The sequence below is a fragment of the Mycteria americana genome, chromosome 1 (assembly GCF_035582795.1).
Source record: "Mycteria americana isolate JAX WOST 10 ecotype Jacksonville Zoo and Gardens chromosome 1, USCA_MyAme_1.0, whole genome shotgun sequence".
NCBI classification, from domain to species: Eukaryota; Metazoa; Chordata; class Aves; order Ciconiiformes; family Ciconiidae; genus Mycteria; species Mycteria americana.
The window spans coordinates 141,792,679-141,820,469 of NC_134365.1; the positions used below are offsets into that span (position 1 = coordinate 141,792,679).

Consider the following 27,791-nt stretch of genomic DNA (forward strand, 5'->3'; position numbering starts at 1 on the left):
TGTTCTATGCATTTTCGGAAGTGCTGGATTTACTGTATTGCACATATATAGTAAAGTTTGGTCATGTGATGAGAGAAGAGCTGTACATATGTTTTATTCCCATACAGTAGAGAAAGTGAAGTGGCCTCCCCAGGCAGTATGTTGGGCACCGTCTACTACAACGATGTTGTCTTTCAAGTCAGAAGTTTGACAAACTGCTGCCACTGTAATTTCTCAAGTGGTCACAACTCAAACTGCAAACATAGCCAAGGTAGTGAAGACTTTGTTTTTTCTGCCTGTGCGGGTTGCAATCCAGCTGCCGTGGTTCCTGTAATAAGATAATATGAGGGGAATAATAGGATTGCTTCAGAACAAATGTCTTCTGTCCAGACAGTCAGAGATTGTGGTTGATGGTGAAGTTTGGGTGAGAATAATGTACTCATTTAATCCAGTGCAAACATAGTTCAACCTTCCTTGCCATTCTTATAAGAATTTATAAGCATAGTTCTGTTTTTCTTTTTTATGGATTACTCTTTAGGGGAGTTATCTTCACATTAACTTACATTAAAAAAAAGAACACAAGTAATCACAGTTCAGATACACGAACATGGTTTCTCATCTCGTGATTTAGGCCATAGATCTCAGGCTATACATCATTTGTAGTTAATTGATAACGCTTTTTAACTGTTAATTATTTCTTTGTACTACTGGAACCTTCCAGTCAGGCCTCAGGGCATTTTTGGACCTAGACACTATAAATTCATTTCTTAACCTCACTTGCTGGAAGACTTTGGGTTTTGTTGGAATTTAGTACATGGATGAACAGATATGTGAGGCAGGAAATAGTTGAACACTGAGGAAGAGGTGATAACAGTAATATTAATAATAATAATAATGTGTCCTAATACAGTGACTGTCAATTTTTTTCAGAATTTGTGTTCCTACATAGAAACTAATTCAACTGGGTGGTTTTTCTTTTTTTTTTTTTTGTAATTAGGTGATGGTTATAGATCCTTTGAAAACATTACTGTATAAATACAGCTAGACAATAATGAATCACATCATTACCTTCCCCCATTTTTCTTAGTCACCAAGAGCCTATAATATGTTGATATTTGATTTGTATCTAGCAATTTTGGGAAAGGAACTGGAACTAGGAGAGCTTGAGGCTTTCTTCTGTTTTGAGATTTCTTTCTATGCAACTATGAACTGAGAGATCATGAATTAGCCAAGTGTTGGTCAGTCTGGATCTGCAGCAGGTGGAAGGAATATTTGGGGTTAAACTGACACAAAGAGGTAAAACACATTCAATTAATGAAGTGTGTGTCACTCTTCATATAGTACTTAGTAGCAGCTATGGGACATGTTTGTCAGAATAAATAAGGAAAGAAGATGTAGATTTTTTGCAGCTAGCAGCCTACTGTTGGATTTTTTTTTTTTTAGTTAAAAACATTGAATAAACAGTGTGAAAGACAATAGGCTTTTGGTAAATTTCATGCATTTTCTATCCAATGGATCCTCATTGACTAACTGGAGTAGGAATGCATTTGACGCTGCACATGCAGCATATTAGCTCATTTTGTAAAAGATTTAGTGTAATCACAGAAATACACACATTTACATTTGAGCACTGGACAGCACCAAAGCTGTAATTACAGTGGCAATAAATGTGCAACAGCGAATAATAATTGTTTCAAGCCTCCTTCTGATGTTCAAACCCTTCCTTTTCTTAAGTAGAAGAAAAGAGCAGCAATGTGGACTAACCTTGAAAGTTAAACCTAACCTCAGCCATTTTCCAAATTGTAGAAAGGAATGAACATTTAGAGTTTCCTAAAGAATATACTGGCTGCCTTTGTTTTGGGATAGAAAGCATGACTCACAGGTAGTTTTGAAGACTAAAAAGCTTTACACGTTAATGTAGTGTAAGCTCATATTGTTTTCTTTAGCTGGAGATCTTTCAGCCTTCTGACTGATACTTATCAGTTCTCCCATTTATATGATTAATAGCTTAATACAGGATTTTTCTGGAGCTTTCATTGCTGGCCTGAGTCTTTTATACCTACAATTGATAGTAATGTATCGAGTGGTTTCAATGGAAATAAGCTTAGGCCAGTGCAAATGTACTGGAAATGTCTGTTCAGAATTTATAGATAAAACCAAGAAAAATCCCAGTATGCTGTTTAAAGACAATTAACATGAATTTGTTAAATACCATCTTACTGCATCTTGACATCATTCTTTACAATTCAGAGTGGTAGTAAATGATACTATGCCATTAGGACAAAGTAAAACTGAATTGGCAGTTATTTGCCAGATGCAAAGTACCTTGACTTCAAATTAAGATATTTTTAGAAGAAATTCCTTCAGATGGGAAGGGAAGGTAGAAGCAATTTTTTATGTAACCAGAGCTGAGTACCACTAAAGTCAGTAAATAAATGTTTTTTTTTTGTTTTTTTTGTTTTTTTTTTAAATGAGATATTGCCCAGTTACTGATTGTTACTCTATGTATACAGGTGCCCTCAGGGATTCCAAAGCATCCCTGTAAGTTTCATCAACAGGCGTGGCTTATCCTCTTAATAATAGGAGCAGATGTCAAATTTTCATGCCCCTAAGATGCTTGCTCATACCTAGTAGATCCATCTGGTATAGATCGAGCCTCAGTCAAGTTGTTCTCATCCATGACCTTCCCACTGAGAAAGCAAATCAAGCAGAGCTCCTCAGTCCAATGAAAAAGAAACTTGAGTATTATCAACATATCTGTAGTACCACAACCCACTTCACTTCACTGTCTTTCTTAATTGCTTTATGCAATTGGTGAGAAGGCTGGTAAAATGGAAGGAAACATTTATAATTGGAATAGAATTCCTGGTGCACGCCACCAGTATCTGAGACTTTCCAAAGGTGGAACAACAGAAATATTTTCAGTTCTGCAAAAATAGGTGATTTAAGAAAGAGAAACAAAATTTTAATATAAAAAGCCTGCTGATAATTCAAGATGTTGACAACTGGTATTAACCTCAGTTGTCCACATTTTATGAACTTAAGGCTATATGTTATAATGTTTTTCTTTTGTGACTGTTAATTTAGATCAAAGATATAAAAGAAAATTCTAGGTTTTAGAACTCGTGTGATCCTTGCAGTGGAATTATGTGAAAATCCCTTATCCAATTGTTTACATTAACCAGAGGTTTTAAAATACTGTTGCTTGGGCAGGGACTTAGGCTGAGCTTTGACACCTCTCATATTACAAGCCTGTCAATAACTTCAATGCAAATTAACCTGTCTTAATTTTTAACTCTTTCACCTGATGCCAGAAGTGTCTGAAACATGATGGACCTGTCAGGAAATGATTGCTCTGCATAACAGCTGTATCTCTGGTAACCAGACGTGTTAATGACAAATGCTTCAGTCCTGCCTTGAAGAGAGATTTATTTTCTTTTTATGGTATGTCTTCATTAGCTAGTTATCGGACTGTATTCTAGAAAGCTGGCACATGAAAGGCTTTTATGTTTGTGGAAAATTTTATGACAATATGATGAGGCAATGTAAATCTTCCACTGAAGATTGTTACTGTAGACAGATCCAGTTAATATCCCTGTAGCTTGAACTGTATAAGTAGTTTTACTATGTTGTGTCTTTCTCAAATAATAGAATTTCATGTTGATTTCCTCTCCCTCTCATCTAGCCTTTCACAGTCTTAGGCTGGTTGCAGGGTGATCTAGAAGACTGGACTGCAGCAATTGTCCCATGTAATGTATGTTTCCTGTGGCATACAGTTCTTAATGAACTGGAAAAAGCTCCTAAGAAAACTGGAAGAAATGGATTGTATGTATTATAACCTGCATTAAAAAGCTAGCTCTTCTTTCAGGAATATACTATGGTGTTGCAGGGCCGAAGGATCCCAGCTAGGATCAGGTTAACAAGCATGTTAAATTTCAAGTGGAAAGGGAAAGACTCACCCACCCTTCTATGTGCTCCTTCACTTGATGCCTGGTTTTCATCCATTGTCATCACAATGTCATTGCAGCCTTTGCTGTTCTGGGAGCTGTTGCAGTTCCTTAAAATAGGATGGGAGTATAAATGTGGTCTGGAGAGAAATACTAACAGGGTTTACAGGTCTGGGAACTGAGGAAAGAGAGCAGCACTGAGATAAAGTCAAGGAAAGGGGGCCATGACTACCTCTTTGTTACATGATACAATTAGGAGGACATTTACTACGTGATGTGATACGTGGTACCTTACCAGTACGTAACTGGCATCTGCCAGTCTTTATGATTGGCTTAAAGTGGCAGTCCTGTGTGGTGGGTTTCTGCAGAAGTGAGAGCTGGATTGGTAAGGGACAGGCTGAGGGCCAAACCAATAGGAGCAATGGAGAGAAGAGTGTTAACTTGCACGGTGTGATTTGTTGTTAGGTTGTGCTTTAGCGATGAGACAATAAAGTTGTGGGCTAATTAAACTGTACCCATTAAATCTTGTCTGTCTTTTTGTAATGTCTACAATGAAGGCAGATGTATGGAAAGAGTGTAGCAATTAAAATAAGTCTGGGAAATAAGACTTCTTCCTGAAATGATGCTTTAACTGTTGCGGTGAAAGCTTTTTTTGTGTGGGTGACATGTTTTTTTGAATTAGTGCTTTCTGAGTGTCTGTTAACAATATTGTGTTGTTTTTTGTTCAGATTGAAGATACGCTGTTCTGTTTATGAGTCCAAGGGTCATTTTAATTTGGACAGTTCTTTAATTCCTGAATGACCACAGAACCCTTTTGCAAATGTTTCTAGAAAATCCCAGGTTTGGTGAGGTGCACTTCACTCACTGAGCCAGGTCTTCTATGGAAAAAGGAAAAAATCCCCAAAGACTGTTTTAAACAACTGTTAGAGCTCCAAGGACTGTGTCAATTTTGACACTAGTTACTTTTGAGAGTTTTGCTATGCACCTCAGTAATTCTTCTAAAATAGGATTTTTGTATAGAAAACTTTATTTAGAAATATGGATGGGTCTGTGGAACTACCAATGTATAACTATAGTCAAATTTTAGACTGCATATTTCATCTGTAGGATCATTATTTGTGCTGTTTTTTACTGCTGAGACTACACTTTTCTACCTGCTTTTACAATATAAAAAGAACTTGGGATAGTGAAACAAAATATTTATATTGGCAATGATGTTTATTGAGCTCATTGCCTTTCACTGATCAAAGAGGAGAAATTGTATAGTAATTTCTATACTCATCAATCAGTTCAAAACACAGCACTACCAACTACTAGGAAGAAAATTACCTCTATCCCAGCTGAAACCAGGACATATATCAAGACAATTGGAATAAGATCGGGGATATTTGTCACAAATACTTTCTGTTGAGAAAGGTACTGTATGGAATTTATTCATTTATTTGTTTGTTTTTCTTTTAAAGGGAAATGAAAATATATGTATCCATCAGCTGGTGGTGGATATGGCCTCTACTACTGCTTGAAATATTTGGTATCTTGTAAACTAATAACACATGCCAAAGAGAAAGGAAATGCGTTCCTGAAATTTATCATGTGAATTTCATGCAATTGTATTGGAAATAATTAGTATGTTAAGTACAAGAGTGTGAGCATAAAATTTGATGGTGCCTGATATTGAGTCATAATAACATGGGTACTGAAGAGCTGTTAAGTTTTAAGGGCAGGTGTGTATACATATTCTTGCCAAAGATACAAATGTAGCATATAATGATGTCCCTCCCATACATACCGGAACAGAATAGGAGAAGATACAGTAAAACATCACATGGCCCATGGCCGGTGTGTAGTACAATGCATTTAGCAGTTTTGTAATCAGAAATGACTCCATGACAATGCAACCTGCATGGAGTATCCTCTGTGTTCATATAGTTTATAGTTAGACTATTTATAATGGACATCTTAGATGATCTCAAAATGTGTGGCTGTTATTCTTTTTTTTTTTTTAATTCTTAGTTTCTTAGGAACATGAGACACCAGAACCCTAAGCCTTTTGCAAGTCCAGAAAGCAACACTGCCCTGAATGGCCCTGAAGCAGTGTGGCTTCTGAGGAAAATCTAGTCCAGTAGGAAGCACTGAAATACTACTCTTGTGTGTTTGTGGGAGATGTTAGAAGTGTCTGAGGTGCATCTACACATTAGTGTTTTAACATGGATCAGAGTTTGCTTTTGGAGTGAGTCTCCTGAGCATCTTGATCATCTTTTTTTTCACATCATGGACCAATCTGAGAGTTCATGCCGTGGATTTCTTCTGGGTGAACGTAACTAGAAGAGATGATCCAGGGGGACCTAATGTGCTTTAGTGACTAATAGCCACTGTGTCCATGGGACCAGGCTAGAACTAGTTGAAGGAAAAGGGAAAGGGGAAGTTGACATATGTGTAGTGCAGACATCAAGTCCATCAACACCAGCTGTTTTGCTCAACAGATGTGTTCCTGTGGTTCACACGACTTCCTAGTGTGGAGACACCCTGGGGTGTTTGTAGCTGATTCTGGAATGATCAGCTGGTAGGCAGTGCAGGCGAGCGCAGGCGAATGCAGCCTGTGGTAAATGTACCACATCACATGCTGTTGGGAATCACCCAACTAACCAATAATCTTATAATTATACAGAATAGTAATATGGACTACAATTTTCAGTTATAAAGTCAAATCAGCATTAAAAGCAGCATGCACACAATTCTGAAACCTGGAATATTACTGTTTTTTAGTAAATCAGATGTGTTTTTTTCAAGTACACTAAAATAGGTCATGTATGTCTACATTTATATTGTATTTTGCGTAAGTAAGCATTACATTTTTAGAATGTATCTTGTTCTTTTCAGTGTTAATTTCCCAGTGGGCTACGTTTCTGTCATATCCTTGAGCCTGCATATACTTTTATTGTCTCATTATTTCATTTGTATAGCAAATCTACTTTATGACATGACAAAAAAGTCACATTAGCATTTTGGAAGGGTGGGGGTTTTGAAATAGAGCCTACAAACAAATAGTCGACAAGCCATTTTTGCTTCCCATATTAATGCCATTAGTTAGTTTCTGTTCCCTTCAACTGGATTACTTAACCCCAAGAAATGTGTGCCGGATTTGGCCCAAAGTATATGCCTGAGTGTGATATTCCATATTTAATTTTAATATCTTCAAGTTAGTGTCAGTGTATTTAATTCCTCCTATTGCTTAGCGAAGTGAAGTTTATTTCATCTGGATTCTTTTACAGATTGATAGAAACTTCTGCTAAGTAGAATAAGACCTCAGTTGAGATCAGTCTTAGAAGTGGTAAGAGTGAAGTCTGTGAAACCACAAGAAGGCAGTCATAACTCACAAGTGTGGTGGAGACACAAGGATTCCTGTGTCTTGTTTGTTTTTACAGCTTGTGTTTATCTAGTAGTTTTTCTATCCATTTGAGAAGACACTGCTGTAAAAAGAGAAAAGGTGTTCCATACCTGAGATGCAAATTTAATCCAAGCAATACATGGTCTGTATTTTCAAAAGTACTGATGTCTTGCTGTTTCATTGGTAATGACCTTTGGATTTTGATGACTGTCTTTCTAGGAACCTACTAATGATGACAGCCAGAGAATGAATACTGTTGTGTCTCATGATTTAGGTGATGGTTGCTGATTTTACCTAATTTCTTTTGTAATTACTCTGATCTTAATGTTTTTTCTGTGTTTTTACCTTGGTGCATGTAAAGTTATGGCTTTAAATATTTCAGTGTAAACTCTAATGAAAACAGTCTGTAATAGAAACGAAGGTTGAAGATGACTTTGCATGAACTGCTTAGGAAATATCAGTGCAAGGTTTAGGTCAATACCATTCTATTTGTACCCATTCTTCTACAGATGGACCCACCATATCACTGCGATAGGAGTTAGCACGTTACAGGTGATGGCAGCATTAGTGTAATTCCAAAAGAAAACCTGAATAAGACTTTTTAAAAATTATTTGTGATATGCATTTTCTGGTGTTAAATCCAGATGTTTAAAATTAGACTGCAGTGTTAGTCAAGGTGTTACCCATGATAATTTAATTTTAGTTTATATTTACAAACTGCAGTTATGTCACCAGAATGAATTGTTAGGCTGATCCATTTTATAACTGTTTCTTACATTCAGTCACCTCTTTAACTTAATTACTTTGAGTTAACGAGTAACCAACATTTACTTTTCTACGGTTTAAACATCTGTAGTATGGAAATGACTTCGGCTAAGGAGGATGGACATTTGATTTAGCTGTGAGGGATCACAGTGACCAATTAAAGTAACTGAAGAACTCCAGGTGTATGTTCCAAAATGCGTTCTTCCCTTCAGCTTCCTTTTCAGAATACTGTTGCTCAGTTAATATTTTTTTTTTTTAATAAAAAGAGTTGTATGTATTTGTAAGATGGTAGAGGAAATATATATACATAGTTAAGCTTAATGCTGTATTTCAAAGTTTTTATATAACACACTCATCATAAAGTTATCCAAGTGTCTGATGGTAATATATTAGACAATGTGACTAATATCCACTAAGTACTGTTTGTTCTTTTACCTTTTCTCACGTTAGAGTCCTATGCAGTGGTTTTGTTTGTTTGTGTTGGTAGGTTGTATATGTTTTGTTGTTTTGCCTGGTTTCGGTGATCTTTATTTGGTTTTGTTGTTGAAATCTTGCTTTGTGCTTTTGTTAAATAGAGCAAAGTCTAAGGACATTTCTTATACATTAGGAAAAAATGAAGATGTTACTATAGACTCCAAAGCACAGTCTCCTGCTGTCAGGCTCAGCGAGGGCTGGCTGATCCCAGGGGATGGGGAGCCGGGGGCTGAGGGTGACCCCATTGCAGGCCATGGCATCTCCGAGGGGAGCAGCCCCACAGGGTGGGCAGAGCTGGGTGCTGGTAACAGGTTCATCAGCAGCCCCAGGCACGGCAAGTGATGAGCCAGGGGCAACTGTGGGATGAGTGGGTTCACGGTGCGCTGGGTGAAGAGCTGGCTGAACAGCAGGGCTCAAAGGGTTGTAGTGAATGGGGCTACATCTGGCTGGCCACTGGTCACCAGCGGTGTTCCTCAGGGATCAATTCTAGGCCAGTTCTGTTCAATATATTTACCAACGATCTGGATGCAGGAGTTGAACGCACCATTTGCAAGTTTGCTGATGATACCAAACTGCGAGGTGCCGTTTGACTCTCTTGAGGGACAAGAGGCCTTGCAGAGGGACCTAGACAGATTGGAGCATTGGGCAATGACGAATAGGATGAAATTTAACAAGTTGAAATGCCGGATTCTGCACCTAGGACGGAGTAACGCTGGGCACAAGTATAAATTGGGAGAAGAGTGGCTGGAGAGCAGCCCTGCAGAAAGGGATCTGGGGGGGCTGGTCGGCAGCAGGCTCAACCTGTGTCAGCAGTGTGCCCTGGCAGCCCAGAGGGCAAACCGCACCCTGGGTGCATCAAACACAGCACAACCAGCCGGTCAAAAGAGGTGCTTATCCCGCTGTATTCAGCGTTGGTGTGGCCTCACCTCGAGTACTGCGGGCAGTTCTGGGCCCCACAATTTAAGAAGGATGTGAAGGTCCTTGAATGTGTCCAGAGGAGGGCAACAAAGCTGGTGAAGGGGCTGGAAGGCATGTCCTGTGAGGAGTGGCTGAGGACCTTGGGGTGGTCTAGTTTGGAGAAAAGGAGGCTGGGGGGCGACCTCATTGCTCTCTGCAGGTTCCTGAGGAGGGGGAGTAGAGAAGGAGGTGCTGATCTCTTCTCCCTGGGATCCAGTGACAGGACGCGTGGGAATGGCTCGAAGCTGCGCTGGGGGGGGTTAGACTGGACATGAGGAAGCATTTTTTTACTGAGAGGGAGGTCAAACGCTGGAACAGGCTTCCTAGAGAGGTGGTCGATGCCCGAAGGCCTGTCAGTGTTCAAGAGGCATCTGGACAATGCCCTTAATAATATGCTTTAACTTTTGGTCAGTCCTGAAGTAGTCAGGCAGTTGGACGTAATGATAGTTTTAGGTCCCTCCAACTGAAATATTCTGTTCTATTCTAAAAGGAAACAGGGCCAGAGACAGGGCTGGAGACAAGGCCTCAGCAAGGGGTCCTAGGTCCAGCCATGAGACAGGGCCAGAGACGAGCTACAGGGTACACCCAGGAGATGAGCTGCCTACAGCGTAGGCGAGGTGTCCATCCAGGAGGCAGGGCCAGAGACAGCACAGCTGCAGCACAGCTCACGGAAGGACTGATGGCCCCAGCCCGGCTGAAATGGGACTCCTGGGCCCATGGGCAGGAGGTGAGGGTGGAGACCCCAGATGAGGCAGCTCAAGGCTGTTAAGGCCTATTCATGTCTTCAGGGACCTGAGACCTGCACATGCAACATTGAAACATGTGACAAAGGTGAAAATATCAGCTAACTTCTCTGGAGGAATCAAAACTGTAAACTGAAAGTTAAAGATTTTTGAAAAACAACAACGAAAAAAATTGAAGATTTTATGATACTGTATAAATTATGCCATGATCCATTTTGAACGTTGCATGCTGTTGCTGTCCTTCCATCTCAAAAAAGTATAGCAGAAGTAGGAAAATTACACAGAAGGGCAACAAGAAAGGACGAAAATATGGAATGAGCCCTTAGTTGCTCATCCAGTTCTTACACTTTTGCTTCAGTAACCATTTTTTGCCACTCTTGGATACACGATATTGGGCTATCTGGAATTTGGTTCAGTTCTGACTGCTATAAAATATTTAGGTATGAACTGTTAGGTTGTGTGATAAAAGCTCCGCTGCAGGCCCACGAAAGAGCTCAGAGAGGCGACGGCAGGTGGGGGATCCCAAATCACACCCAGCCCGGCTGCTCCCAGGCCCACCACAGCAGCCATCAGCCCATCAGAGGCCCGTCTCCGCATGGCAGGGAGCACAGAGTCCCGAAGGCAGGCGGGAGCCCAGATTAAGGACTCGGAGGGAGGGACGGCCTGTCCCAGGAGGGCCTCAGCCCCACTGTCCAGCCACGGGACCCATCAAGGTGAATCAAAGCCAGATCCCCTTTTGGACTGAGGGGAGATGCTGCCTGGGGTATGGGAAACATTATGGGGTGCAGAGGAAGAGCATTTTGGGATTGCACAGGGCTTATTATGGGGAAATAAAGGGATAAGGGGATAAAAAGGGCTGGATGTATGTAAATAGGTGATAAGCTTGTCTGGCCATGCCCTGCTCCTGACCAGCGCAGTCTGTACTATCTTATTAAATTCCACTTCTAACACTTTTTGTGGCTGAAGGGCATCTGTTCTGTGCATACGTATGTGTGTGCTTGTTGTGTGTATGGGGGCTTGAGTGCCAGCAACCAGAGTCAGATCACGGGGCAGAGGCCTGTGTGTCCATGGTGCTGGCGGCTGGAGCGAGCGAGGGTCTGGGTGCTGGCGGCTGGGCTGGGACCATGGGCCAGAGGGCCCATGTGCTGAGAGCTGGCAGCTGGAGGGACCGGAGCGAGTGAAACCAAGCGTGGGACTGTGGGTCACAGGGGCCTGTGTGTCTGTGGTACCAGTGGCCCGAGCGTGGGTGAGCGTGTGAGCACTAGCAAAGAGCCAGCTGGACAAGGCCATGGGTAGGTGCCTCCAGAGGTGTGCCTCCAGGGGTGAGAGGACAGCAGGCTGGCAACTGCAGGACCAGGGGAGTCCTGACCACCTCTGAGTGTGTCACAGTGTGTCTCTAAGGGCAAGGCCGCAGGGGGCTTGGCTACTGCGGGCCAGAGTAACCCACCCAGCTACAGGGGCATTGACTACTGGAGTCCCAGTCTGCTTTGTCAGTGTGTGTGAGATGGGCTGTAGCAGCAGCTGTACTGGGGCTGTGTTCTTGGGAGCTTGTATCCAGGTGCCACCAGCTGGGGATACTGGGATCCAGGGGCACCTACTGGGCAGAATTGCTTTTTCTGAAGTATATGACAATGTTTTATGTTAGCTGGAACTTCCTAGTAGCAATTAGGGTTGTCACATGGTTTAATATAGCTTTGAGTTGACGAAAGCGTGACTGACCAAGGTCTGATCGTTTTCTATCAGGATGGGATGAAGTATCCCAATCAAATGTTTATAATGGAAACTGCTGCTATACATGCAAACATGATTCCTGTTTATCTAAGTATCAGAAATGGTCCTGCTCAATAATGTTCAGTTTATGATTTGTTGATGCTTGCTTTATTCAATTTCATTCCTTATTAGAACGATTATAACGCTACAGGAATCCCTTACAAAGGAATTAATTACTTCCTTAAGACATAATTTACAATGAAATAAGAAACTTTATAAAAGGAACAAAATGCACACTTTTCAGTTGTTTGTATGTCCTTCCTGTCTTCCCTGGATGGAAGCCAAGGAACCAGAATATTTCTGGGATTCTGTTGCATTTTATGGGTGGTTTCGTCTCATACTGATCCTCTTCTATCCATGGCTTCTCCAGTGGATGGTCTTCAAACTTGCTGTACATTGGACAAGCACGTAGAAGTGAAGACACTAAAAATATATTTGCATAAATTGTTCTTGTAGGAGTAGTCTTGTTTCCCAGAGGTCGACCTCGTCAATGGGCTTTATGACCTTGCTCATTCACTGTCTCTAACTCCATGTATCTCCTGTTCATTTCGACAGAGTGGTTCAGTTTTGCTGGCCAGGTTTCAGTCTTCACTCTAGTCTGTTGCTAAGAGTCATTTCAAAGTGCATAAGGGCTTAAATTTGCTGTAGCTTGGTGAAAGACTCCTGGGGCAAATGTTCAAGCTGTTGTATAAAAGTGTATCCTCTTTTCATTTTTCTGCCATATTTTCAAAGAAAAATGTGTTCCAGTTATTTCTATGCAAAAAGATAACTAAATACCAGAGCCCAGGAGAGGTGGGACTGTGGTTCCCCTGTCCATACATCTACTACAAGTTTGTGTTTAATCTCAAGAGAAAGGCTTTGAGAAATACATTTTTCTTTGGCATTTCCTATCTGCTGGGTTTGGTATCCCTCCCCACTAAGTGCACAGGCTTTTCTGAAATTCATTCCTAGGTGTATGCTTTGGTATTTGGGAACTGGAAAGCCTAGTCTGAATTTGTTGATTCCATTCTGCACCTTAATTCCACACTTTAGAGTTGGGCCTGGGGGCACACAGCACTGCCACAGATAAGTCCCTATATTAATTTGTGTCTTAGTGAGCATGCAATCAGGAAATGTATGTCAGGCACAGTATAAATTGTATTTTACCATTACGTATAATTTCATGCTGTTGAGATTTTTGAAAGGTTAAGGAAAATGTTGGGAACAGGTCTTTTTAAATTCATCATTGCAGCAGGTATTGGTTTGTCTACTCAAATGCCCTGTTTCATGTCAGTGGGTACTGTTGTTTGAAGGTCTTATTTCTATGCTTTTTTGTCATTTTGAAAGAATCAGTGAGGTCGTCAGGAGAGGCCACTTCTGAGAGATAGTGGTTTCACTCAAAAGTGAATTGAAGTTTGGGCAGGGGACAAAAGACTTCCAAAACTGGTAATAGGTATACAGGTATTGCCATAGCAGATTAAATGGCTAGTTCATTTTTCACAGCTGATCTCTGGCATTTCAAAAGAAGGGTTGTATCTCCTAACATAATTATGGACAGAGATGCAAATGAAGGAGATTTTTTTTTTTTTTTTTTTTTTTTTTTTTGCCATTGCTCCAATGAAAGGTCAGTATTCACTTGCTTGTGAAAGTCATTCATTTTCTTCCCTGGGGCGCAATGTAGATAGATGAAGATTGATTCTTCATTGCCTCTCTACATGCATTTTTTTCTTACAAGAGATGCTACACAACTTTTCTTTTTTAAAGGCATAAGAAGGCACAGAACACGGATGTTTCTATCTTAACTGTTTAGGCCAGAGGACGTTTGTGGTTTACCAGAGGAAAGGAAATGTGCACATATACTTGCTGAAATGAAGCCTAGTAAGACTGATTAGAGCTGCCAATTTATCAGTTTCATTGAAAATACTTGTGGCTTGTATTTTCATGAAAAATTTGATAAATCTTGTATTATTTGCCTGATTTTTTTTTTCTTTTCCTTTTTTTTCTCCTCCCCTCTTTGCTGTTGCAAACTCTTGCCTTATACATGTCAAATAGTCCTGGTCTTTGAAGGTCTGATTCTATTTGTCTACAGTTTCCTTTCTGGCAGACCGAAAGTGTGTGGGGCTGAGTTCCTGTTGTCTCTGTCTACTAGGTGATGTTGGAGAGTAAAACAGTCTCATCTGCCTGACATCTTTCATATGACGTGTCAGTGCTGGGAAGATAGAATATTTGGGGCTTGCCCCATTGAGCACAGTTTCTTCTCCTCTTCAGTATACAGATTAAGATACTTTAAGGTTGCGCTGAACGTGCACTGGTGGAAGGCTCATAGATGGGCAGAAACAGTGGTATTTAGCTCTTCCTTGAGGCCATTTCTGCACAGCAGAGTGAAGCCACCACTAAAGACAAAGTCAGAACTCTCATTGGCATAAGTCAGATCAGGATTGGGTTTGAAGAAAAACAGACGTGAGGGAACTGAGGATGTAATCTGGGAGCATGTAAAATGCTACAGATAAAACACAAATGTCTGATAGTTTGAAATTACAGTTTCAGCCAGGTACACTAGATTAAAAGCAGAAAAAAATCACAGCTGAACGTTTGTATAACTTATATTAAACATTTGCTAAGATGCAGAGTGGAGGAGAGTGTTCATTTAGCATTCCTGCTTCCTCTGATACCCTGTTGTTCAAAGGAAACCTGTAGAATTTGCTCTTTCAACCTTGTACAATGAAAGATCATTCACATCATGTTTGTATGAAGTTGAAGTAGCTAAACAATACTTTTATGTTTTGGTAAACTTACTTTTTAATTCGAGTGGTAATAGTTTTCAGTAGAAAAATGAAAACATTTGTAGACATTAAAATTAGGAAGCAGGAAAGCCACACATCTGGACATTTATGGCATTATTGTCTCAAGTAACAGATATAATTCAAAAGCAGGAGTGCTTTTTCTAGTTCAGTGGAAAGCAGCAGCATAACTGAAACAAAGCGGCGAGCTGCTACTAATCTGTTATTACAATCAGCTACCACTGTCACATTTTATATGAAGAAAAAAGGAGGGATAAATTGAAAGTAGCACATAAAATATTGTTTTAACATTACTGCTGGCTAGATCTGTAAATGGAAATAATAAATCCTCATACAGCATTGAGGGTAATACTAAAGTATTCCCACTAGCATATGTTATTTATGGCTGTTTTAAAGTTTTATTTCTTCTATTTATGTCTCTCCTTTTTTGAAGGGGTTGGACCTGACATGTTGCTCATAGGTAGCTATTCTTACGCTAGCAAATCTCAGTTTTAGCTAAATTCTACAGTAATGGAAGATAAAAATGGTATTATAAAGTCAAATAATGATTGCATTGTAACCTGCTGGGAAGATAAGACAAAATAAATGTTCATAAAATATTGAAATTAAATTGTATGAACTACAATTCTTAAATTGCTCCTAAATAAGCTTACAAGTGGAAAGGAGTGGATATGTCTTTATGTTTATCATCCCCAGAGCTCCTTAGGTAATGCAGAAATAGAAATTTTTAGCACTATAGCTCATAGCAAAAAAAAAAAGCATATATAAAAGTTTCTGAAATTCAGATTAAAAGTTGAGGGGAAAGCATAAGTATAATTTGCACTAGTTTGGTTCTTAAGGTACAAGAGTAACATGCAAGTTCAATGCTTTAGTTTCAGTTCTGGAATTTCCCAATGTATCTAATCCAAATCTGTGTTACTGACTTGTTTTTGCATTGTATCCGATTCAAAATATGCTTAATGCTCAAAATGAAGAAAGCAGTGATTTATCTTGCATGGCTGAAACACACAAGTTGGTAGCCTAATTATCTTATCGTCTGTCTTTTTGTCTTTCCTGCCAGCAGAAACTTAAGAAAAATTTGGAAGGTGATTCTGAATTGTCCTTGGAAGTGACTCACCATTGGTATTTTTACAGAACCATCTTAGTGAGCTCTGCTCATCTCTTTAAGTATAGAAAGGGCATGCCCTCAGCTAGATGACTGATCTAAGAAAAAATTTTTTTCTCCTACTGATCTTGGAGTAGATCTGTGGGATTTTTTGTTGTTTTGGGTTTGGTTTTTTCTTTAATTCAGTTGGTTCATCAGTGCATCAAAGAGTGCACTTAGCTTAAAGCACAAATAGCAACAATATCCTGTTGATATTGTTAGAATAACTTGTGTTTAGGTTAAAAGCAGATTTATGTTCTTTGCCTTATGAAGGCTTTAACTTCCACAAACTATCTGTTGGGAACATGTGAGTCAAAATCCATACTGCTTCTGTCCTTTTACTTGCTGTGCTTTCTGGTCCTTTTGGTGTACAACATCTTGGATAAAACGGGATTTTAGTCCTTTTTGCTATATTTTTTTTTTGTTTGGGCCAAGCTCCTGTGTCAGCTGGAAAGATTTCTGGAACAACTTCAGGAGAGCAGCCTTTTGCTTCTTCAAAGATCTGCTTGGAAGAGTCCAGTGGGATGAAGCCTTGGAGGCTAGGGGGACCCAAGAAAGCTGGTTATTATTCAAGGATCGCCTCCTCCAAGCTCAAGAGCAGTCCATCCCGATGAATAGGAAGTCACGCAAAAATGCCAGGAGGCCTGTGTGGATGAACAAGGAGCTTGTAGCAATACTCAAACACAAAAAGAAAGCATACAGAGGGTGGAAGTAAGGGTGGATAAACTGGGAGGAATACATAAAACATTGTCCAAGCATCCACAGATGAAGTTAGGAAAGCTAAAGCCCAAATGGAATTGAATCTGGCCAGGGACAACAAAGACAACAAGAAGGGCTTCTATAAGTACGTGGGAGACAAAAGGAAGACTAGGGAAAACGTGGGCCCATTGCTCAACAAAACAGGGGACCTGTTTATGCAGGACATGGAAAAGGCTGAGGTACTAATGACCACCTTTGCCTCAGACTTCATTAGCAAGGCCAGCCTTCAGGAATGCCAGGCCCCAGAGACCAGGGGAAGGGTTGGAGCAAGGAAAGCGTACCCTTGTTGGAAAAGGATCAGGTCAGGGAATATGTAAGCAAACTGGACATGAATAAGTCCATGAGCCCTGATGGGATGCACCCAGGAGTGCTCAGGGAGCTGGCTGATGTCATTGTGAGGCTACTCTTGATAATCTTTGATTGATCATGGCCATTGGGAGAAGTGCCAGGAGACTGGAGGAAAGCAAACGTCACTCCTATTTTCAGGAAGGGAAGGAAGGAGGACCCGGGGAACTAGAGCCTCACGTCCATCCCTGGGAAGAATTCCAGGCAAATTAAGGACAAGCAAATTATCAGGAGTAGTCAGCATAGCTTCACCAAGGGGAAGTCATACTATACCAACTTGATGAACTTCTATGATGAGGTGACTGGCCTGGTAGACAAGGGGAAAGCAGTAGATGTTGTCTAGCTGGACAACAGTAAGGCCTTTGACACTGTCTCCTGTAAGATCCTTACAGACAAGCTGTTGATGTACAGGCTGGATGAGCAAGCAGTAAGGTGGATTGAAAACTGGCTGAATGGCTGAGCCCAGAGTGTGGTGATCAGCAGTGCAAAGTCTTGGTGGAGGCCAGTGACTAGCGGTGTGCCCCAGGGGCCAATACTGTAAAACAGTCCTGTTTACTATCTTCATTAATGACCTGGTTGTTGGAGCAGAGTGTACCCTCAGCAAGTTTGCTAATGACACTAAACAGGGAGGAGTGGCTGATATGCCAGAGGGTCATGCTGCCATCCAGAGGGACCTCAACACCTAGAGAAATGGGCTGACTCATGAAGTTCAACAAGGGGAAGTACAAAGTCCTGCACCTGGGGAGGAACAACCCCATATACCAGTGTATGCTGGGGGCCACCCATCTGGAAAGCAGCGTGGCAGAAAAGGTCCTGGGGGTCCTGGTGGACAGAGTTGAACATGAGCCAGCAATGTGCTCTTGCAGCAAAGAAGGATAATAGTATCCTGCTCTATGTTCGGCAAAGTATTGCCAGCAGCTTGAGGGAGGTGATCCTTTCCCCTCTCCTCAGCACTGGTGAGGCCACAGCTGGAGTACTGTGTCCAGTTCTGGGGCTCCTCAGTACAAGAGAGACAAGGACATACTGGAGAGAGTGCAGTGAAGGGCCTTGAAGATGCTGAGGGGACTGGAGCATCTCTCCTATGAAGAAAGGCTGAGAGAGCTGAGACTGTTTAGCTTACAGAAGAGAAGGCTGAGGGGATAAATACCTGAAGGGAGGGTGCAAAGAAGATGGAGCCAGGCTCTTCTCAGTGATGCCCAGTGACAGGACCAGAGGCAATGGACACAAACTGAAACTCAGGAGGTTCCCTCTGAACATCAGGAAACACTTTTTTTACTGTGAGGGTGACTGAGCACTGGCAGAGGTTGCCCAGAGAGATTGCAGAGTCTCCATCCTTGGAGATACTCAACAGCCATCTGGACCTGGTCCTGGTCAACTGGCTGTAGGTGTCCCTGCTTGAGCAGGGGGGTTGGACTATATGACCCTATATATATGACTATAGGTCCCTTCCAACCTCAGTCATTCTGTGAGTGTGTGACTTGAACAATCTTCATAGTCATAGAATTGTAGAATCATAGAATGGTTTGGGTTGGAAGGGACATTTAAAGATCATCTAGTCCAACCCCCCTGCCTTGGGAAGGGAGTTCTTTTCACTAGATCAGGTTGCTCAAAGCCCCATCCAACCTGACCTTGAATACTTTCAGTGGTGGGGCATCCACAACTTCTCTGGGCAACCTATTCCAATGTCTCACCACCCTTAATGTAAACAATTTCTTCCTTATGTCCACTCTATATCTACCCTCTTTCAGTTTAAAACCATTGTCCCTTGTCCTGTCACTACAAGCCTTAGTAACATGTCTTTCTTTGTCTTTCTTATAATCTTCATGTATTGAAAGGCTGCAATAAGGTTTCCCTGGAGCCTTCACTTCTCCAGGCTGAACAACCCCAACTCTCTTAGCCTTTCTTCAGAGGAGAGGTGTTTCAGCCCTCTGATCACTTTTGTGGCCCTCCTCTGGACCTGCTGTAACAGGTCCATGTCTGTCTTGTACTGGTGACCTTAGAGCTGGGTGCAGTACTCCAGGGGGGTCTCCCGAGAGTGGAGTAGAGGGGGACTATCACTTCCCTGGACCTACTGGCCACATCTTAGGAGCTTGTGTGAAGGTGTGGCTACATACTTGTATGAAGTCATGCACAAACATGATCTCCTGAAACATTTGCTAAGAGGGATCCAACTTCAAAGCATAGGCTTCATAGCTGTGGTAGCAAGCTGCTGTATTCAAGCTTATAAGCTTTGCTGAGATCAGAACAGAGTACTGCTGTTTGGAGAAACAGGTCTACTTGACTTAGTTACAATGCATGCTGATGTATCTATTTCTGCTTCTTAATTGTGGTTGTACATCCAGAGAATAATTTTGGCTTTATCTGTGTCTTTTTATACATAAAAAGTTATATATAAGTATTATTCTGTTATTTGAATCTCTCCTTATTGAAACAAACAAACAAAAAAAGAAGAAAGTGTAGTCCTGCTAATCCTTTGCATTCTGGCCTACCTGAATTCCTCTTCCCTGGAGACTAATTTCCAGATCTATGGTCAGTGCTAAGGGTGAAGGCATAGTACAATCACATTAATTCATCCCTGTGGAAATATCTTGCCTAATTCATATGAAAGGATGTCCTATTACTCCCTCATAGGCTCACCATTGTAGTCAGATTGTGAACAGCAAATTTACTAGAATCTTCATCTGTTCCGTTTCCAGAGTATGAATTTATAAATTATGGAAGAAATATATACATATAAGTTCCTAAGTGCATGAATGAACACTCTGTGTTGCAAAGGTTTACCCCATTTCTTGTGTTCAGTCCACAGAGTCACTTAGATCTTCCTGATGTTGTTTTGATCTTCCAGTATACAGAAAATGAATCAATATTTTGTCTTATCTGTTAACCCCACAAACATACACTTCTGTTTTCTGAGCTGTGTGTTTTTTTTTTTTTACTGGGAAATATTGTTTCCAAAGTTGACCTTTCAGAAGCTCCTCTAGTAAAACTTCAGGTTGCTGTTTGTCCCTGTGCCAGTTTCGTATTTATCTTTCTTTTCTCATCATGCTCTCTCTTCCTTTCGATTAAATTATTATTTTGCATGTGATACTCTATTGGTTGTTTTATTGCAGTCAAGACAAATGAGCTACAGTGTTTCCTGATCTGGGAAATGCACTTTATTATCAAAAATGTAAAATAAAACTGGCATGGTTGACTCTTGGTAAACTCGTGTTGCTTTTAATTGAATTTTCCAGTTACTTCAAGGCCGTTCATTATCTTTCCTTGACAATTTATTTTAAGTGTTGTGCAATATTGAAATGTGGTTAATGGGCTTTCCATTCATGAATCACTACCAAATCCCTATGAATTTCTTAAATACAAGTGTTACCTTTGCTTCCTATCAAGTCTAGATAGTAAGTCTTTACAAAGATGGACTAAAAGGTGACTTCAGTCAGTTTTCCACAGCCTTACTTGATGAAATGCTTTCCTAACTTTTCTCTGGTCACTTTACACTTTCCTGAGCATTTTACTTGACACAAGGGAGTTGGAGTGAGGATTGGTACTGATGTGACACAACATCATTCTCTAAGCTGAACTAGAAGGAGAATTCTGTTTAAACCTGTTAGGGTGATCATATCTAGTCTTAAAGAAATATTAATATTCATGTATTTTTTCTTTGTCTTTCAGAACAATGGGTCACTTGCTTGGTGCCAGAATCATAAACAGTGTTCAAAGGTATGTCCTTTCCCCCCCCCCTCTCATTTAAGTTACCTAGTTGCTTTCATCTCTTGTCTGTAGATTAAGTGCTTTTCATCTTAGCCTGTTTTCAGAAGCATCTGTTTATATTTTATTTGGAAACCTCAACCTATAATAAAATATCCAAAATTAAAACCCAGTTATTTACTCTTTCAGGACAAAGGAATCACGTTTGAGGATAAGTATCAAGCTTAGTTAAACCAATATAATTCTGTGGTTATCAACAAACTTTACATTGGCTAAAATCTGGTGTATCATTTGTGTTCTTTCAGTATTTTTGGTCATAAGAGAGAATAAATGTCAATTACTCTAAAATCTTCCCCCAACAGCACTGAGGTGTGCCAACATTCAACATTTCATTCAGTTTGGGTATTTAATTTTTAGCCTGACACTGAATTTCTTTGAAAAAATTCTTGATACAAATCCCAGTAGTTCTACTGATGCCCTGTCCTATCCTAGGACTTTAACCCTGAAAGCCTGGAGGGTAAGTGAGCTGATTGTCAACTGATTCTCCTGTGCACGAGTCTTTCTATGGTGTCTGGATAGAAGCAACAGTGATTTGGGAGCTTTGGTGGGTCAAAGTGGAATTACACACTCTAGTGCTGACTGTTTGTAAATGTCATGGAAGATGCATCCATTGGAAATTTGCCTGAAAATGATGAAGGTATTATTTTTGTCTCATCTTCCTGAAAATGTGTTTCTACAATAAATTAGGCTTTTTAACTTCAATATTATTCTTTATTCTGTGAAGGTTGTACTGCAATGGGATTAAATCCAAGTAGCATTGTTCTGTATTGTTTTAATAATTTAATCTACGTAAATGCTGGTGCTAACCCTTGATTTTAACACATGACAAGTTCTTCTTTACATTTAAAGAGTGAGATTGCTGGTTCACTGATCTAGTTTCCGTTGAAATGAATGGGATTGGAAATGGACCAATTTGTTATTGACTGTTCCATTGCAGGAAAATAAAACAAAGTTGATTGCTTTTGTCAGTATTAAAACCACAGTATAACAATGTCAGTATAAGAAGAGAGTGGAACAATTCCTATTATCTGTGCCACACTGCTAAGGGTTGCACTTCTGCAATGAAATCTCATCATTCCTAAAAAAACCCAAACAGAGGTGCAGAGAATGTGGCTTATTGTAACTGAAGTGCCTTTTAAGGAAAGTGTGTGGGTCTTGCCGAGTACCACAGTGATCCTGATGTAATTTTCTTTTTTATTAATTTATGAAGGCTGCCATGTTATCTAATCTGAAGGGTTTTCCAGCAGTTTGTGTCTGCCCTACAAAGAAGGAATCATACAATAAAAGTTGTCCAGATTTTAAAGCAAGGCAAAGGTTATAGGAACATCTCTCTGAGTCACTCCCAAGGTCATAGAATCCACTTAAGATGGATATAAGGTATTATGAATTTAAGGTTTACTTTAAGATTGTATTAGTCTCTTGAAATCAGTGTAAGAATGCTACAAATTAATATTATTTTTATAATACAAAATGCAACAACAGTTTAAGTTTTAAATTACTTAACATATACTTTACAGTCATGTTACCTTATGTTTTCATTCTTTCTTAGGAAGGTAATACATTTTCCTTAAGAAAACAGCTTTGCCATATTTAGAAAAAGAAATAAATATAAATGTGGTCAAATTGTTAGCAGAGCTGAACGTTAGCAGAATGGTCTCTTATTTCAGGCAAGCTTTGGTTTTCTGTGTTTTGCAATGCAAAGTCAAACAATTGCGTTACCTAACTGAAACTTTCAAAGCAATGCAGGGGATTGAGTTAACCTTTTAAAAATGCAAATTCCTTTCACTGCTTGTCAGCACCTCAGTGGAGGAGTTTTATATGAGTGTGATTCTGCTAAATATCTCAGATAACTTTTTCTAAAGGATTCTCCCAGTGTCCAGCTTTATTTTGTGGCTGTGGTGTTCAGTGACACAGCTTTTTGAGGTGATTTGTGGTAAAGTGCAGATGACAGCAAACATCCAGCTACTTTGTTAGCAGGGGACTTTGAAACACAGAAGCACCTTTTGTTTGCACAAGTATTTGCATCTGATACGCAGTGGAGAAATTTTATTTGGAAGTTTCATCCATGTATCAGACAGTAGATGATACAGCAAGGAAAGATGATGTAGTTAATTTAGTAACTTATCTATTATTTTACTCGTTCTTAGAACAATTTATAAGATGGAAAAGGTACAGTGTGGTCCATCTTCTTGTGACATAAACAATCCCAATTTTATTTTAGAAGCATTTTTTTCATTCCAAGGACAGACAATAGCCTGTAAAAGTAGAAGTCCTGGATGGGAGATGGAACTATGGAGAAGAAAAAATCATCATAAAGCATCCAATACAGGGCTTTTGCATGTGTTTTCTCCTCATTGCAAACACCTTTATCTGTTTTGGCTTCAGTTTGCCTAGACCTGAACTGGCAAAAAGCTGTTCTAAAGTTTCTGTCCATTATGCTCTGAGAGTAAGATCAGTCTGGCATAACATTCTGTTGAAATTTTGTGGCCACAATTTTGTACATAGAATAACTGGGGAAAATATTGTAATACTAGCATACAATTAAAATGATTTCATGGAAGTCTGTGGTCTTTGTATTTAAGGATACTTCTGTAGTTGAAGATAGCTGCTGATAAGTTATTGTTCAAGTTCGTTTGGTCAGTGAAGTACCTGTAAAGTTAATTCAAGCTATTATACCATTGCCCTCTAATACAAATGTAGACAACAACTGTTAGTTTGAAAATTAATACCTTTGAGAACTACTAATTTTTCCAAAGAGATGCAAGTGTAATGAACTAAAATGGTTTTAGCTCTCACAGGAACAGCTGTAGATCACTACCTACATGCCAAATGGCTATTTTTGTTATTTTAATGGACCAAGTCACAAAATCATGACTTTGAGCAGCAAAATATGCACCAATGATTTTATATGTAATTTACTTTAATAAGATCTCTCCAGAGGTCTATTTTACAAGATAAAACACAAGAGAGCTCTTGAACGCTTGCCCTGTTTTGACATGAGGTGGGTAATTTCAATATGTTAAAAATACTCTATTATAATTAGGACAGCTATAGGATCATTAAATAAATTTCCATTTTTGGTTGCAGTAGTTATTTATTTACTGCCATCATGCACTCCTACTTGTCTGCTTGTACAGAATTGAAGCAGACTGAGGGCTTTTTTGGGATCCTGTCAATTGCCCGGTTGGCTTCCACTGCGAATATGAGTATTGAGGTAGAAATGGCACTGGAGTTAGTAAAGTTTGTTGTGACCTTCTTTGGTAATAGATTTGAAACCAAAATTTTTTTCTCTAACTTTGTCCATAGTTCTATTGTTTAGTTTGAGCTTATGTTCTTCATATTATTTTATAGTTTTGTCTTTCTTTTTTCTTATATTTTGCTCTTTTTTCTACTGTGTTCATTCTTCTCATTACTACTTTATGGTGGGTATTTGGTTGGGGTTTTGTTTTTTTTTTTTTTTTTTTAAATCTTGTGCTCTCAAGAATAAGAATTTTTAAAAGAAATTGAATGGTACAAATCCTTTTTTTTTCCCCCCTTTTTTTTTTTTTGGCCCTCTAATTACAGTAGATACCTGGTGGGTTTCAATTTCTTAGAGCCCCTAAAAAATATACTTTGGCATTGAAGCTTATTTTAAGGTTTAAACATTTTTCACAACTTAGCCAGGAGAAAAGTGTTTGGTACTGTTGGCTAGAATTAAAATAATGCTTGAGAATTATTGTACACACAAACTAATGTATCTTTATGTGGCAATATCCATATGTTTTTTATATATTGATAAATACAGTGAATATTAATCCAGTAACTACTTAGTCCTGAAATTGCTTCTTTTAATTTTTAATATATTAAGCCTGAAGCTGAGTCTTGAAAACTTGGTGGGTTTTTCTTTGGAAATCAGAGGACTAGAATAGAATAATTTCAGTTGGGAGGGACCTACAACAACTGTCTAGTCCAACTGCCTGACTACTTCAGGGCTGACCAAAAGTTAAAGCATATTATTAAGGGCATTGTCCAGATGCCTCTTGAACACTGACAGGCTTTGGGGCATCGACCACCGCTCTAGGAAGCCTGTTCCAGTGTTTGACCTCCCTCTCGGTAAAGAAATGCTTCCTCATGTCCAGTCTAAACCCCCCGGCGCAGCTTCGAGCCATTCCCACACGTCCTGTCACTGGATCCCAGGGAGAAGAGATCAGCACCTCCTTCTCTACTCCCCCTCCTCAGGAACCTGCAGAGAGCAATGAGGTCGCCCCCCAGCCTCCTTTTCTCCAAACTAGACCACCCCAAGGTCCTCAGCCACTCCTCACAGGACATGCCTTCCAGCCCCTTCACCAGCTTTGTTGCCCTCCTCTGGACACATTCAAGGACCTTCACATCCTTCTTAAATTTTGGGGCCCAGAACTGCCCGCAGTACTCGAGGTGAGGCCACACCAACGCTGAATACAGCGGGATAAGCACCTCTTTTGACCGGCTGGTTGTGCTGTGTTTGATGCACCCAGGGTGCGGTTTGCCCTCTGGGCTGCCAGGGCACACTGCTGACGCAGGTTGAGCCTGCTGCCGACCAGCCCCCCAGATCCCTTTCTGCAGGGCTGCTCTCCAGCCACTCTTCTCCCAATTTATACTTGTGCCCAGCGTTACTCCATCCCAGGTGCAGAATCCGGCATTTCGACTTGTTAAATTTCATCCCATTCATCATTGCCCAATGCTCCAATCTGTCTAGATCCCTCTGCAAGGCCTCTTGTCCCTCAAGAGAGTCAAACGGCACCTCGCAGTTTGGTATCATCAGCAAACTTGCAAATGGTGCATTCAACTCCTGCATCCAGATCGTTGGTAAATATATTGAACAAAACTGGCCTAGAATTGATCCCTGAGGAACACCGCTGGTGACCAGTGGCCAGCCAGATGTAGCCCCATTCACTACAACCCTTTGAGCCCTGCTGTTCAGCCAGCTCTTCACCCAGCGCACCGTGAACCCACTCATCCCACAGTTGGACAACTTGTCCATAAGGATGCTGTGAGGCACAGTATCAAAAGCCTTACTAAAATCCATAAAAACCTCCATCTACCACCTTCCCTTCATCTGCTAGGCGGTTGATCTTATAGAAGGATATCAAATTAGTTAAACAGGATTTTCCTTTTGTGAACCCATGTTGACTGTGCCTGATGATTGCATTACGCTTTAAATGCCTTTCAGTAGTACCCGATACGATCTTCTCCACAATTTTTCCAGGAACTGAGGTTAGACTAACAGGTCTGTAGTTTCCTGGGTCTTTCCTCACGTGCTTCTTGAAAACTGGAATAACATTGCCTAGCTTCCAATCAGCAGGCACCTCCCCAGACTCCCAGTACCTCTGGTGAATGATAGAGAGGGGTCCTGCCATAACATCCACTAGCTCCTTCAGTACTCTAGGATGAATCCCATCAGGCCCCATGGACTTGTGAACATTCAGCGGATACAGCTGGTTCCTTACAATTTTGGTGTCCACAAATGGAAAGTCACTGTTCCCACACTCATGGTCTTCTGAGTAAGGGGACCAGGCAGCCCAAGGTCTATCAGTATTATTAAAGACTGAGGCAAAAAAAGCATTGAATGCCTCCACCTTTTCTTAATCCCTATTTGTCAGGTGACCATCTTCAACAACTGCCAGTCCAGTGTCTTTTTTTAGACCTCCTCTTGCTCTTAATGCACTTAAAGCCTTTCTTGTCTGACACAACACTAGCCAGTTTCAACTCTAATTGAGCTTTGCCCTTTTTGTGTCATCTCCCTGCATATATGAACCACAGCTCTGTAATCTTCCTGTGAAGCCTGACCTTGCTTCCAGAGATCATGCAATTTCTTTTTCCTCTTGAGCTCCATGAGGAGTTCCCTGTTCAGTCAAGGTGGTCTTCTACTCCGCTTGCTTGACTTTCAACACAGTGGAATGGCCTGTTCCTATGCTTCTAAAACATAGTTCTTAAAAACTGACCAACACTCATGGACTCCTAAGCCCTCAAATGCAGATTCCCAGGGTCCTCTGCTGAGTAGCTCCCTGAATAGCTTCAAGCTTGCTCTCTTGAAGTCCAGGGTAGCAACTCTGCTGACCTTTTTTCTCATTACACTGAAAATTTTAAGCTCAACCAGTTCATGATCACTATGGTCAAGACAGCCAGCTGTCATCACATCTCCCATGAGTCCTTCTCTATTCACAAATAGCAAGTCTAGGAGGACATCTTTCCTAGTTGGCTCACTGAGTACTTGTGACAAAGAAGTTATCTCCCACAAACTTCAAGAATTTCCCAGACCTGCTCGTCACAGCAGTATGATATTCCCGGTTGATGTCTGGGAAGTTGAAATCTCCTGTAAGGACAAGGGCTACCGATCCAGAGATTTCTCCTAATTGCCTATAGAATAACTCATCAGCACTATCATCCTGGCTGGGCAATCGGCAGTAGACACCCACTACAACATCTCCTTTGTTTTCCGTCCCTCTAATCCTTGCCCAGAGGCTCTCAACCACATCATCACTAACTGTAAGGGCTGTACAGTCAAATATCTCCCTTACATACAGTGCAACTCCTCTACCTCACCTGCCCTGCCTATCCCTCCTGAACAGCCTGTGGCCCTCCATCCCAGCACGCCAGTCATGGGTCTCATTCCACCAAGTCTCACTAATACCAATGAAATTGTAGCTCTGGGAGCTGGCCAATGCTTCCAGTTCATCGTGTTTGTTTCTTATACTGTGTGTGTTGGTGTACAAGGATTTCGGATACGCTTGTGGGCCCTCTGTGCTCCCAGGAGCAGTGTAAATGTTCCTACTAGCATTGCCACCCTCATTAGGATTGATACTACATGGTATAGAACTTTATGTCCTGAGGTTTCATTCAGATTTGGTCTAGATAATGAAAGTTAAAATTTAGCATTTCTTTTCTTTTACTTTATCAGTAGATTACTGGCAGCCTCTCAGACTTGCTGAGTAATGCGAATGTGGGCTCATAAATAACAGC

General features: G+C 40.6%; 1 protein-coding gene across 1 annotated transcript in view; it reads left to right on the top strand.

The window, feature by feature from the left end:
• The window catches only part of ANOS1 (anosmin 1), a 148,092-nt gene that overhangs the window by 7,764 nt on the left and 112,537 nt on the right, over positions 1–27,791 (top strand). Inside the window, exon 2 of the mRNA XM_075522638.1 lies at positions 20,718–20,765. Coding sequence (XP_075378753.1) covers positions 20,718–20,765 — 48 coding nt within the window. The remainder of the gene's footprint in view (positions 1–20,717; positions 20,766–27,791) is intronic.